The following is a 14709-nucleotide window of genomic DNA, read 5'->3' on the forward strand; positions in this document are numbered from 1 at the left end:
TTGCCCTTCCTTACTCAGACTTGTCAACAAGGCTACTTTACGTGAATGCGAGCTCCTTAAGTCGTTGTGAATCACAGGTGTTTATTTTTCCTCCTGAGACACGAAAAAAAGTTTTGAATATAGTATTTTTTTCATGTCATTACATTGTTTAGATCATAAGAAAAAAAATAAAAATTTTGAAAAATGATATTTTATTCATATGTTATGCTATGGTTTCAGTAATGAGGTTCAACCAGCTCTGAGTTAAAACCTGAACTCTGAGTTCACTTACTCTGAGACGGGAGACTTCAGAACAGCTGAATTGTGTAAGTTCAGTCAAAATATGCTGTTATTCATTCAAAATATTGGGGAAAAAGAGAACTTCAATGCAGAGATGATGTTTACATCACAACTGAAACCAAGCCGTTCACACAGAATGCACTTTCTTTTAAAGATAGTCGTGTTATTTTATTGCTTTAGTAATCGTTTGCTCGATGCGCCCTCTTGTGGCCTTTGGAGAGAAGCCAAAAGCCCCCCAACAGAAATTATGCCTTTTAAGTACAAAATTCGGATTGTTTTCCAGCCGTTTTGACAGCGCCAGTAAGAATGGTGGGTTTTCTGCAGCAGCTGTGTTTGTCTGTCTTTATTGATGCGGCGCAGGGTTAGTTCGGGGGTTTGGTGTCGTGAGGGCATCTGGGCTGCCACTCGGTCTGCAGGACCCTGACGCCTCTGTCTGGAGACCAGGACGCCAGCAGCTTCCACTGAACGATCTCCTGCAGAAACACACACCACATACTTTCAACACACAAACACACACACACACACACACAGAGAGACAGAGACACACACACACGGACACACACACACAAACACACACACACACAAACACACACACACACACACACACACACACACACAGACCACACAAACACACACATACACACACGCTCCATGCGATGAGTTGTGTTTGTGTGTTACCTGTGAGGGGAGGTCATGAAGAAGAACCACAAACTCCAACATCAGCTGCTTCTCGCTCGACTCCTGAGACACATGACCGTGTTCTTCAGTATACGACTCATAACCTCAGCACCATAATTCAGATCACATACAAGCATATAATCACACTTATACTCACACTAATATTTCCCACATGCTGAAATAATAGTAAAGTGATAAACTCTGAAATAACACAAAAACATGACACAATGATGTGATAATAGTAGAGTGTTTAATTTTTATGTAAATTGATAAGGAGGAGCATGAGCACTTCATGATAGAAAACTGAAACTATTTAATTAAAAAAAAAATTGTTTCTTAAAAAAACAACTAAAACAAAATAAAAAATGTATATATATATATATACAGTACAGGTCAAAAGTTTGGAAACATTACTATTTTTAATGTTTTTGAAAGAAGTCTCTTCTGCTCATCAAGCCTGCATTTATTTGATCAAAAATACAGAAAAAAATATAATATTGTGAAATTATTACAACTTAAAATAATTGTTTTTAAATTCATTATACTTTAAATTATCATTTATTTCTGTGATGCAAAGCTGAATTTTTAGGATCATTATCACATGATCCTTTAGAAATCATTCTAATATGATGATTCATTATCAAAGTTGGAAACAGTTCTGCTGCTTAATATTTTTTCAGAACATGTGATACTTTTTTAGGATACTTTGATGAATAAAAAGTAAAAAAAAAAAAAAAAAGTAAAAAAAAAAGAAGCTATGTTTTTAAAATACAAATATTTTGTAATAACAATATACACTACTGGTCAGTAATTTTTTTTCTTTCTTTTTTTTTTTAAATAAAATCAATGCTTTTATTCAGCAAGGTTGTGTTAAATTGATAAAAAGTGATAGTAAAGAAAATATATTATTAGAAAATTTTTTATTTTTTATTTTGAATAAATGCAGTTCTTTTTAACCTTTTATTCATCAAATATATTAGACAGCAGAACTGTTTCCAACACTCATAATAAATCAGAATATTAGAATGATTTCTAAATGATCATGTGATGGACTGGATGTTACATGTGACACTGAAGGCTGGAGTAATGATGCTGAAAATTCAGCTTTGCATCACAGGAATAAATTATTTTTTTAAAGTATATTCAAATAGAAAAACTATTATTTTAAGTTGTAATAATATTTCACAATATTACTGTTTTTTCTGTATTTTTGATCAAATAAATGCAGGCTTGATGAGCAGAAGAGACTTCTTTCAAAAACATTAAAAATAGTAATGTTTCCAAACTTTTGACCTGTACTGTATATATATATATATATATATATATATAAATACTAGTATATATATATATATATATATATAAAATAACTAAAATGCACCAATACTACATTTCTCTGCTGATACAGATTATTCAATTATCCTAAAATGTTTAAATGAGGAGGACATGCGCTCATCAGTTTATTAGATCCGTGCGTGAGGTCTTAAAGAGACAGCAGCCTAAATAAACCTGCTGCTGTCTTTCATTATACAGAGAAGACTACCCAGTGCTTTTTACAGTTGAATAGATTATAGTTACTGTTAATTTAATTTGTATCTCACTGTTTGTTCTATTGATTTAAGACGCTGTAGAGCGTCTGCACTGACCTGCTGTGTGACGCTGGCCACCTGAGCCATGTTGAACTCTGTGTTCTCACTGGACTCTCGGAGCATGATGAAGGACGCGGCCACACGAGCCAAGCGCCAGAACGGCTGCATCTCCTCGCTCACGTTACCGTAGCTGTCTGCACACACCACAGAGAGAGAGAGAGGCCGCTGCAGTGCATTGTGGGACTGTGGCATGAGGTGCAGGTCTGTTAGTGTTGCTCGCACCTGGTATGTGTTGTGCGGAGACGGCGCTCTCCGGTGCGATGTATTTCTGGTAGAAAGCGTGGTCCTGTGCTGTGCTGTTGATCTGCTGCAGGGCCTCACAGCGCAGCTGCACGTCAGGAGAACTGCGCTCCGTCCCGGGGAACATCACCTCCGCCGAGCACCGCAGCGCCGGGCCCTGACACACGACAACAACACACGCAATCCAACAGACTTTCCAGTTCCAGAACCAGACACGTAAAGGGTTAGTTCACCCCAAAATTAAAATTCTCTCATTAAGCACTCTAAAGATTGGCTACACTTGCGATCAGAAGTATCTTATTTGTGATAAGCTAAACGTTGCAAGAGCGTGTCAGCACCAACATGAACAAACATTTTAATTTAACAGATCATTAAAGTACTGGGATAAAAGTTTGGATATAAACTCTGATGTGTAGGGTAGCAATTAAAATAGAGTAACTCACCTTTTGAAAGTAATTTGACGCTTCAAATAAAGATTTATCTGTTACATTGTTACACCAGTAGGTGGCGAAAAGGAGCTGTTAAAAATGTGTTTGTCTTTGAATCATTCAAGAGATTCGTTCAAAAACACTGATTCATTCAGTTATGAAACAAGGACATTTTAAGCGAGTGATTGAATAATTTATTTATAAATTACATGTGATTTTGTTTAGTTGTCTAATGTTTTTTCTTCAGAATCATGAGAACCACAACTTCCATTAAAAAAAAAAGAATCATGCAGCTCTATTTTGCTCACAAACAGCTCTTAAAGAGTCCAGTTTTTTTTTTTATATACGTGTTAATATGTGAGGCACTTTCAGTGTAAGGAACTGCTGCTCTAAAAAGACTGAAATAAATCATTTAAAATCATACGGTTACGCTACAAATGAGAAACAAAACTGAATGAGCTTTACATGTTCTGTCATGCTCTATTTTTATCCATCAGGAAATTAATGCATCACTTTTCTTAATGTGACACTGGTGTCACAAAAAAATATCTGTATTTTCAGGAATGTCTCTAAAGCTGGTTAAAGTACATTATTTGTTAAGCGAAAATGATGGAAAGCACTTAATTAGTTAATGATGGAATATTTTATTTTATTATTTATGTGGCCTTAAGTAGTAGCTTCTTAGAATAAAGTACTAGTACTTAAAGAATAAGCACTAGAAGCTAATGAACAGCACTACAGTAAGTGACCCTGGAGCACAAAAACAGTCATAAGTAGCACAGGTATATTTTTGAATTTCTGATTAGTAATATGCATTGCTAAGAACTTCATATGGACAACTTTAAAGATGATTTTCTCAACTTCAAAAGAAAAAATAAATGAATGACCCTGGTTTTGTGCTCCAAAAAAAAAAAAAAAAAAAAAAAAAAAAAAAAAAAAAAAGAGTACTAGTAGTGTGACAGATACTAGTCGGTTTTAAGGATTAAATGTTAAAACAGCCTGCCATGAATGCTGCTTAAGCTTGTGTTTAGTATCAGTACTAGGTGCTCAGTAAACTAGTGCTCTACAGTGGTGAGTCGGTGGATTAAGAGCACATTAGTGATGGATATGAAGAAGCGTACCGCGCTGCCACTGGCCCAGTCCGTCACGGAGAAGTCCAGGCTGTACTTCCGGCCTCCCGCAGCCACATCCTGTCAACACAAGGGTTAGCGGGCGTCAGCAAACACTGGTCTCACAGCTGCGGTCTAGCTCTGAGTCTGCACAGACAGGTTTGAGCCTGACCTCCGCGCTGGCCTTGTGCACCTCCTGCAGGGCGAACAGTCTGTGGGGCGAGCCGTGGCGCGTGTTGAGCTGATGCAGGGCCACCGTAGCCGCCCGCCGCGCCGGGTAGTGCGTGGGCTCCAGGTCTCCGCTGCTCGCCATGTCCTCCGGCGTCTGGGGGTCCGAGCACAAACACACACCTGCACTCTGAGCCTTTATCACCAGCAGTTATGAAACAAACCGTGTGCACAACACGTGTTCAACTGAACAAACAGAAGATGAAGAAAGCCAGGGATCTTTAGCTGTTAGAGCCACAGACACTGAGACGCTTCCACTTCCTGTTTTGTGCAAAGCCCCGCCCTCTTAAAGAGACACTGCAGTTGTCTGCTACAACACTCCACTGATTATAAAGCTAAAAATGACCCATCTCTGTAGTTACTGAAGGTTTGTTACTTTGTCAGTCAGAGAACGGTCATTTCAACCAAAGTCTATCTATCTATCTATACATAATACATATTAATTAACTAGTAAATTAAGTTATATTTAAATATATCTTCACTGAAACACTTTAAAGGGATAGTTCAAACAAAAAATGTAAATTTTCTCATCTTCATGTCGTTCCAAACCTGTGAATTTCTTTCTTCTGTTAAAAACAAAAGAATACATTTTGTAAGTATATATATATCATCTTCATGTCGTTCCAAACCTGTGAATTTCTTTCTTCTGTTAAAAACAAAAGAATAACACACCACACGCGCACACGCGCGCGTATATAAACCACAATTGACCCTTTTGACTGGTTTCATCATTTTTTTTTTACTTTTTTTTTTTTAAATTTAGTATTTCAATTTTGCATTATAATTGAGATCTATCAATCTTAATTTTTATTAGACTTTAAAAAAGAACTTCTAATTTAAGTGAACTTAAAGCAATCTTCACATAAACCCGTTATAATAAATGTCATATTTACCTGTGCACTTCAGCAATAAGGAAATATACAGAAATTGCACAAAGTTATCAAACACTAAATTAAATATAGATGAATCCTTAAAGCTACAAAAGTTACTGATTTCCTCTCTTTTCTTTTGTTCTTTGAGGAACTTTGATTAGTGCAGCTGGTTATGAGGTTATTTGGCTGCTGTTACTTTAAGAGCTGCCGCTGCTGAACATGACACGGATCTGACACGCATGCTCGTAGTTTCATTCGCACTTTAATATGAAATGACATAGGCTACAGCGGGTGTTCTTATTAGCACTTTGATCTGTAAAGAAGCAGACTTCAGGGTAAGATATGAGTTTTTTAAGTTGGATGTGTGGATGGGGTGATCTGCCTTTGCTTAGCCCCTGTGTTTAATATTTTTACTGCTGTTAAACTGGAAAAAAATATCACCTGTGTTAATGCACTAATATTTAATATTTTATATCACCAACAAAATAATGTTAAACACATGAATATATGATGTGTATTGTCCAGCACTTATGCAGATGCTGCAGGTTTGACTTCACTCATAAGAAGCAGTCTGGAGACTTGGGTCAGTATAAATCCAGCATTAAGATGCTTTTAACTCAAATACAGTCCATGATCCATAATAACACTTCCTCCAGTGAAAAAAGTGTTCTGGTGTGAATCAGGAGAGAAATCTGCACAGATCAAGCAGCGTTTAAACAGCTCTAAACAAATATGTGGCTGGATTTAACAGGAGATGCACTTTTTCACTGGAGGAAGAGTAATTATGGATTATAGACTCTATGTATTTGAGTTAAAAACGTCTTAATGCTGGGTTTGTTTCAGCAATGGATTTGTTTCTTACAATCACACAGGACTGGAGTGCTGTGGATTACTTGTGGATTATTGTGATGTTTTTATCAGCTGTTTGGACTCTCATTCTGACGGCACCCATTCACTGCAGAGCATCCATTGCTGAGACACTGATGCAGTGCTACATTTCTACAAACCTGATGAAGAAACACACTCATCCTGATCTTGAATGTCCTCAGGGCGTGCACATTTTTTCCTTCAAACTTATAACACAGAAACTTTCAAAATGTTACTATCCCTCAGCCTCATGTCTGGTTTCTTCTGTGGAGCGCACCAGTTTCGTCTTGATCATTTCTGGCTGAACTCTGGCTTTAGGTTGAGTATTTCTATCACTGATGAAGTGTGTGTGTGTTTCTGTCTGCAGGGTTTCAGGGAAGCGTGTGAGAAGGGTCCTCTGATGGGACACAAGATATCTGGAGTGCGGTTCATCCTGGAGGACGGAGCTCATCACATGGTGGAGGAGATCTCCTTCATCCCGGCAGGAGAGGGCGCTCTCAGACAGGGTATGATGAGCAGATCGTTCTCTCTCTCTCTCTGACGTCTGACCAGAGCTTCACCTGAGTGTCCTGTGTCTTCAGCCACTGAGAAGTCCAGCGTGGTGATTGTGGAGCTGGTCATGTCTGTGGAGATCGTGGCCCCTAATGAGTTCCAGGGGGCCGTTATTGAAGGGGTCAACCGTTGTCACGGGGTCATCGGGGGGCAGGGCAGAGGGCTATTTCACACTCTACGCTGATGTGAATCACTTCAATCACACTACAGACACTGATCACAGCTCATGAGAACCAGAGAAACGGCTCAATCTCACCCGTCAAGTCAGATCACCCCAAAATCAAAGATGTATATTATATGATATTTTAATAAAAACAGTCTATTTATAACACTGTTTAAGATTAAGTTAGGAAAGAAATGATAACACTTTAGTATAGAAACCAATTCTCACTATTAACTAGTTTTTTTGTTTTATTAGAAAAAAAAAATCTCTCTCTCTATATATATATATTTGAAAATATTAAATATTTATACCACAGTATTATTTATTTATGTTATGTATGTATGGTTTGGGGGAATGTTTATTTTTATTATTATTTCATTTATAGTTACAGAATATTGCAAATAGAATGAATGAATGAATAAATAAAGCCAAAACATCCAGATGCATTGTACAGTAGTAACGTGGAATGTGATTTTGTGTGTGTGTGTGTGTGTGTGTGTGTGTGTGTGTGTGTGTGTGTGTGTGTGTGTATATATATGTGTGTGTGTGTGTATGTGTTGCAGTATACAGTATATACAAGTCTTTGACGTTGGGGTGAAATATGACTTTCAGATCTTTTATTGAGATGAGATCTGTTACTATGTTCCTATTTCATCTGTTGTTTCTGTGGTTCATATCCTGCAGGTCTGTGTGAGATTAAAATATACATATATGATTATGATCATATAGACATAATGGACAGCGTAATGTCTGTGGACCTGGTGTTTTCTGGTCTAGGTCCCGCTGAATGACATCGTTTGTGATATTAATTAATACTTCATTAATGATGGTCATATACAAGACCAGATCAAAATACACTCTCTCATGAGTTCCTGCTCTTACTGTGCATGATTCATCTGTGAGTGTTGTTCTATGAGAAAAAAGAAAAAAGACCTCAACTGTCTTTGTAATGTTTCTTCAGATTGTTTCATGTTGACGTAAGTGTCAGAGCGAGCTCAGGGTCTCATTCCTGTGTGTGTGTGTGTGTGTGTGTGTGTGTGTTCAGGGTAAAGGTAAGTACACCATGGAGTACAGCAGATATCATCCCTCCGTACAGGAAGAGCTCATCAACAAGCACTTGGAGGAAACAGGACAGCTGCCCGCCAAGAAGAGCAAATGGAAAAACTGATGCGCCACACACTCCAGCTCTCTCAAGGACTTCCTGACAATGTTTATCACAGGCCGAGACGTCCAGCCTGAAATTCAGCAGAGATCGGCTTTGACTCTGACTCGACGGGTTTGGTTGTGCACTCTGTGAATGTGTTAGTACAGCAAATGTCCAGTGTACAATATTTCATTTTAAAAACTGAGAGGAAATGTAACATTGGGTAACAGACAATGCCTAGGTTTCCAGAAACCGGGTTCTGCCACTTACCCGGGTTAGTAAACAGATAAACAGATAACATTAACTCTTGTTCCAAAGACTGAGGTAACTCTCAGGGTGTGTAAGACAGCAGCTTATTCCTTCAACTTTGAGCTGACCCAGAGTCAGCTTTCATCAGAGGTTTTCAGCACAAGTTGATGAGACTCACAAAATATTATATAGTTCATTTTGGAATTCTAAAGCACTATTATAACATGAAGCAGTGTTCATTTTAATTTATTCTCAACTCACACATTAGCTATATGTTTCATCAGATTTAAGGAGAATGTGGGGATATTGCATAAAATATGCTGGATGGAAAAAGGATAAATTCTAAAATCGAGCACATGCACTTAACAGAGTCAAATAATTTGCATATAATGTGCATAAACTGTGATGGAAACACATTTACTAAACAAATTCCTCAATGCCCATCAAAAAAGTCATGTGACTTAACCTCAACAGATCGTGTGATTGGATAACTGAACTAACCAGCACACCAATCTCATCACACACCATCTCAGATAGTATTATTATGATGATGATTATTTTTAATGATCTGGTATAATTGCCTCTCAAACTGTCTCGCACAATTGCATTCCCAAACATCAGGCATCCAAACACAAGCGCTTGTTAGTGTGTTTCATCATTATATCTGAAAAAAAAAAGATACACAGTATTTTTTTTATTTCTGTTTTTCTTAATGATATTTGGTGTCAGCTTTTTAGGAATCGATCATTTTGTTAAATCATGGTTTATTCGCAAATGTTTTATGCAACGTTCCAATTTTCCGCATAAGTTCAACTGTGGATGAGCATTCATGTTTTTGTTTTTTTTTTGTTGTTGTTTTGTTTTTTATATTTAATGTATTTCATTAATAACAATGCATGTGACACATCTCACCTTAACAAACGTCGAAGCAAAATGGCTAACCATAAAAACATTTCTGTGCATCCAAAAGCAGGTACTGAGTAGGTACTAAGTTTGAATTTGAACTTTCTTTATTATTGTTTTTGACCAAAGTTTTCCAGATTTGATGTCATTACTAGTGAGATATTAGCAGTGTAGTTATGGGTTGCCCGATTATCTGTGCTGGTATTAAGCATTTTTATGATTATCGTGTCGGTCATTTTCAAAACTTATTTGCTGATAAGATAATTTAAAAACATTTAAATCATTTTGGTTAGAGCCCTTGTTATTCTTAATTTCAAACTTTATTTTTATTTTACACTATTTTTATGATATTTTCTCAATATCGGTTATTGGGCTACTTGATCTGTAGTAATCAGTACCGGCATTGGCCCTGAAAAACACATATTGTCGACCCCTAATTGTTGTAATTAGATGATTGTTTAGTTATCACCACAGCACTCTCTATTTTGTTGCAGATCATTAGATTGTGATGTCGTCTCAGAAGTCTGTTCTGTGATGTATTTTAGTGCTTAAACACTGTAAGAAGTAATTGCCTGATGAGAGGAAACGAGTCAGCAGCCTAAGCTTTGAGATGCAGCCGATGTGTTATTGTGTTCACTGTGAACATAATCATGACTCAGCTTACTCCTGCACAGGTTTAGTTTAACAACCAAGAGTTTGGAGATTTATATGAAGGTAAGTTAACCTGCTTTCTGGAAAAACCCACTGAAGGTCACAGAAGATCTGCACACACAACAGCAAGAAACCAAACAGAATAACCCCAACAATCACCCAAAAAATGTGGTAACCACTTAACAACGCCCTAGCAACTACTTAAAACAAGGTAACCGCTTAGCACCACCCTAACAACCACACAAAAGAATGTGATAACCACTTAGCAAAACCTAACAGCCATCCAAACAGCTCACAGAGATCTGCACAAAGAAACAAGTTGTTCTTCAGAAACAGTCAAGCTGGAGTGCAGCGAAGGCTTGTTCCAGCTTGTTTTACCTCAGGCTGTGGCGGCGCTGGGTCCCCGGCTCCTCTGCACGCAAACGGAGGGTCCTGAGACGCGGGCGGAGCCGGACTGAGCTTGACCAGAGACAGAAGCAACCAAAGCGAGCAGAACACCTTCATGATCAGCTCTGGAGAAGATCTTAGTCCCGTGCTGCTGCTGTTTATAAAGCGGAGCACCGTTGCGTAACACGAGCATGAGCTGATGCTTTCCAGATGACATCTGAACAAACAAGATCTGACCCGACCTCCGGGAACGACCGCTACAGACTGCTGGAACCCAGTCACGAGAAGAAGATCTACAGCTTACAGATAAATCCACTGATAGCGTGACATCTGTCTCCCCTCTTACATGAAGTCACCTGCTGGAGGTCATTAAGGATCTAGCTTTTGTTAGTAAGTTATAAAATAAATACTTTGATGGAAGCCGATATAGAGGACTACACTGTAGTAGTCAAAAGAAAAGTAGATTTCGAGTGAATAATACTTCATCTATACATCTACAAATTCAATCTCATATTTTCTAGATATGTCCTAACCAATTCATCCATGTGTAAGCTGGTAGTGATGGACTTCTCATGGGACAAAACAACTAAATGGCTCTTTTAGTGACTTAAATAGAATGGAATGGAATGAATGAATGAATGAACAAACAAATAAATACTTTGAAAGTCCACTGGGGGTCAGCAACTGTTGGTTAGCAACATCCTTCAAAATGTCTTCAGTACGGTGGCCACGAAGTGCAAAACAGATTACAATTCTGAAAACAAAATAACAAATTACAATGAAAACACAACAACAAATCAGAGAAACCGAAAGAGGTAGGTATAGTTTGAGACAGCGCCATTGGTTTGGGATTACTCACCGCTGACTGGACGAGACATCTGTCAATCAAAGTATACAGTATACCCTCAGAATACCCATTTGTTTTGTTGCTTCGCAAGTCCGTAATCTACTATCATGTCGCTTCCCCTTTAATGGTATCCAATACAGTTGAAACTTGTGATTCTTTGTTGTAATTGGTGCATTATCACTTCTGTCGTTCCTAACCTTTTCCTGCCCATCATCTACTGAGTGCGCGTCTCCGCTGCAGTGAGAGAATTCCGCTCAAATGCCATCGGGAGCACCGGGACATTCCCGGGCCGGTGGACCGGTCGAGTAGTGAGCCGATCGCCGAAGCGAGGGAGACCTCCCTGACAGTAAGCACTGTTTTTAAATTACAGCAAACTGCAAAAAGAAAATACTCCAAAAAGTGTGAAGTGGCGCTACGCAATGCATCCGCCGGCCGTGCGCAAAAGCAGTCTCCCGCACAGCGCTGCGCTTGCGCCACAATGTAAAGTGATAAACATCGCAAGTCGCTTCATCCATTCAGACGTGACACAGAATTATTGTTATAGTTGTGTTATATAGGACAACATTAAAGGTTCTGTAGTGATGCTGGCTGAAAACAGCCACGACAATGTTAACTGCATGAAGAGGTAAACTGTAAAACACCAATACATAGACTTGCCGATTCAGCACCATAGTAATTTACCGTGGTTTTACTTCTTGTGACCACCATCTTACTAATAGGCCTACTAATCGTAAGCAAGAATTTCTCTCTTTAGATGTTTAGTTCTAATTAACTTTAATAGAAGTAAAATGTTGATTCAGTAAGAGCCCGATTAAAGATACATATCAGTGTCTTATATAAATTAGGTGTGTATTGAGTGATGACTGGGTAATAGTAAACCACTTTTTACTTTAGGACTACACCACAGCAGAGTCGTGGTAGAAAGTTCAGAGACGGTCTTAAAGTAGCTCGGTTTAAATGTATTGTATGAATTGCGCTTACTATGGAATAAAACATACGGAGTGTCTATTTAGACTTTGTGCAAATAACCTGCTTTATTAGCATTTTGGCATTGATATTTTGTCATCTCCAGTGGCACAGATGGTCAAGTGTGTGTTCTTGACTTTTTTAAATGATCGACACGGGTTCAATCCCACCTTTTGCCTAACTTTTTTTTCCCTCCCTTTTCAAATCTCATATCACATCGTAAAGGCATTTATTTTCAATTAAAATCAAAAAGGTGAAAATAAAGTATGGATAGGGGTAGGGTAGATGTAGGGAGGGCTTTATTGTACCAATAAGTTGGCATCCATTGAATAATTTGAATTAAAATTATAATTTACACTCAATACGTTATTATTGCATACTGTTTTATAATGTACTACAATACTGAAGTGCAGATAATTGCCACTATTTGCAACACGTAGCATACATAACAGAAAATCCTGCTGTTTTAACAGTGTAAATAGGTATTTGCACTTAGTGTAAATAGAGTCCATTGCTAATACGAGATTTGAAAAGGGAGAAAAACAAGTTCAGCATAAGGTGGGATCGAACCCGGGACACACTCTTAACCATCTGTGCCACTGGAGCTGACAAAGTACCAGTGCCAAAATACTAATAAGGCAGGTTATTTGCACAAAGTCTAAATAGACACTCCGTATGTTTTATTCCATAGTAAGCGCAATTCATACAATACATTTAAACCGAGCTACTTTAAGACCGTCTCTGAACTTTCTACCACGACTCTGCTGTTCTTCGGCTGGTTCTTTCTGTATACTTTGATTGACAGATGTCTCGTCCAGTCAGCGGTGAGTAATCCCAAACTATACCTACCTCTTCCGGTTTGTCTGATTTGTCATTGTGTTTTCTGAATTGGTATTTTTTTTTTCTTTCATTTGTGTTTGTAATTTGTTACTTTGTTTTCATAATCGTATTCTGTTTTGCACTCCTGGCCCACCGTACTTCAGTGTGTACAACAGAAGAAAGAACATCAGGGAGTGAACATGATGACAGAATTTTGTTTATTTTGGTGAACTATCCCTTTAAAGATGTACTTTCTGTGTTCCACCATAATAACTAAAAATAAAAATATAGATTTGAATTATTTTATTTATTATTTTATTAAACTAATAATGCATGTTTGTGTTCCACTTTAATAATTGTTGCACTAGCTGGATGTTTTTGACATCTTAGCCTCTGCATTGGTTTGTATTCCCTCTTTAACCAAACCTTTGTATATCTGCCTGACAAAACAGTTTATGCAATTTAATTCAGTTTGCATTAGCAAGATTATTTTATAAAAATGTAAGCAATGTTTTTAATTTTTAGCACATTTACTTTCACTTAGTACCTGCATTTTCGCTTGAGTATTACATCGCCCTGTATCATATCTGCTGTTTTGCTCGAGCACTTCACAATATGATATATGATAGCCTTTATGATGTATTTGCTTTTGACAAACATTTGTAAGGTGAAGAAGTCTTGTATTATTCCTTAATTAACAGAAGAACACGGGCACAAACACACGATTCCTGTCTTCATCTGATCCAGATATCTGATCACTTCTTATGTATGATATTGCTGATTTCAGAGTTATGGCCAGTGATGCAGATGTGGTGTTTCACTGAAACAGTCACAGACTGCTTTGCACATTGTAAGTTACACACTTTGAATACTTCTGTCTTCTTTGAAACACTTGCCCTTTGACTGCTTTGGTTATTTTTATGAGTGCATTCTTATACTACTTTTTTTCAGCGCTTAGCAATGAAGCTGAACAGTCACTGATATTAATGTCTCATTATTTGTATGACCTTACAGCAGAACCAGCAAATTTTTGGTATTTTTATGATTGCATATATCTATCGTACAGGGTACTTTTTCTCTTAATGAGATCTGTTCTTTTATTAAAATTGGTTTTTGTCTTAAAAACTCCTCTTTCCCCGCAGGTTTCGTTCTAGTGAATCGGTTCGTCCTAAACGGCTCGCTCTCTCAGAAGTAGCTTTGGAAAGATTCATTCTAGCGAATCGGTTCGAAGGTCTGATTCATTCTAGTGAATCACTTCGTTCGGACGGTGCTTCTAAATTACAAACCGATTAACTTACATGATCCATTCCCTAATTCTTCATTTAACAATGCAATCAGTATTATAGTTTGAATAATTTTTTATGTAAATGTATTTTTTTCAGTTTTGATGTTGTCATCCTGAATATGAATTCATTCCAAAACTCTCAAACCTTGTTTTTGAAGTAAGTTTTAAAAATAATAGTAAGCGATGTCCTGTACCCTGTAGGTTGTTTTTTCCTTTTACTTATTATTTTTCCCCCTCTGCGGTTTTTCTCGGACATACTTGAGCTGATCACGTGACTCGCCGCAACTCGAGCGCTGTCACATGACCGCGAGCCGTGAACATGGCGGAGCGACGCGAGTACGAGGGTCTGCTGGATGAAGACGAGGATGATGACGGAGTGCCGCGGCACCTGTTCCC

General features: G+C 37.9%; 2 protein-coding genes across 2 annotated transcripts in view; one reads left to right on the plus strand and one right to left on the minus strand.

The window, feature by feature from the left end:
* Positions 1-61: 61 nt before the first annotated feature.
* Positions 62-10563, minus strand: LOC109104556 (latexin-like). Its single transcript, XM_042738948.1, has 7 exons — positions 10388-10563; positions 4553-4705; positions 4393-4461; positions 2826-3000; positions 2601-2737; positions 958-1020; positions 62-752 (listed from the first exon to the last, which is right to left on the minus strand). Exons 1-7 carry the CDS (start codon positions 10511-10513, stop codon positions 642-644), a joined length of 834 nt encoding a protein of 277 aa, XP_042594882.1. The 5' UTR covers positions 10514-10563; the 3' UTR covers positions 62-641.
* Positions 10564-14582: 4019 nt separating this feature from the next.
* LOC122134007 (major facilitator superfamily domain-containing protein 1-like) overlaps positions 14583-14709 on the plus strand; it is a 24056-nt gene continuing 23929 nt past the window's right edge. Inside the window, 1 exon segment of the mRNA XM_042738949.1 lies at positions 14583-14709. This exon segment is cut by the window's right edge and continues 68 nt beyond it. Coding sequence (XP_042594883.1) covers positions 14633-14709 — 77 coding nt within the window. The 5' untranslated portion in view covers positions 14583-14632.

Source organism: Cyprinus carpio, chromosome B15 (assembly GCF_018340385.1).
Source record: "Cyprinus carpio isolate SPL01 chromosome B15, ASM1834038v1, whole genome shotgun sequence".
Lineage (NCBI taxonomy): Eukaryota > Metazoa > Chordata > Actinopteri > Cypriniformes > Cyprinidae > Cyprinus > Cyprinus carpio.

Bases quoted from the DNA above. Each gene is read 5' to 3' on its own strand.
- LOC109104556 (XM_042738948.1), bottom strand. From the start codon at position 10,513: ATGAAGGTGTTCTGCTCGCTTTGGTTGCTTCTGTCTCTGGTCAAGCTC. The intron at 4,462-4,552 runs GTCAGGCTCAAA...TTGTGTTGACAG, and splicing joins TGCACAAGGCCAGCGCGGAG to GATGTGGCTGCGGGAGGCCG. The intron at 1,021-2,600 runs GTCAGTGCAGAC...CATGTGTCTCAG, and splicing joins TGGCCAGCGTCACACAGCAG to GAGTCGAGCGAGAAGCAGCT.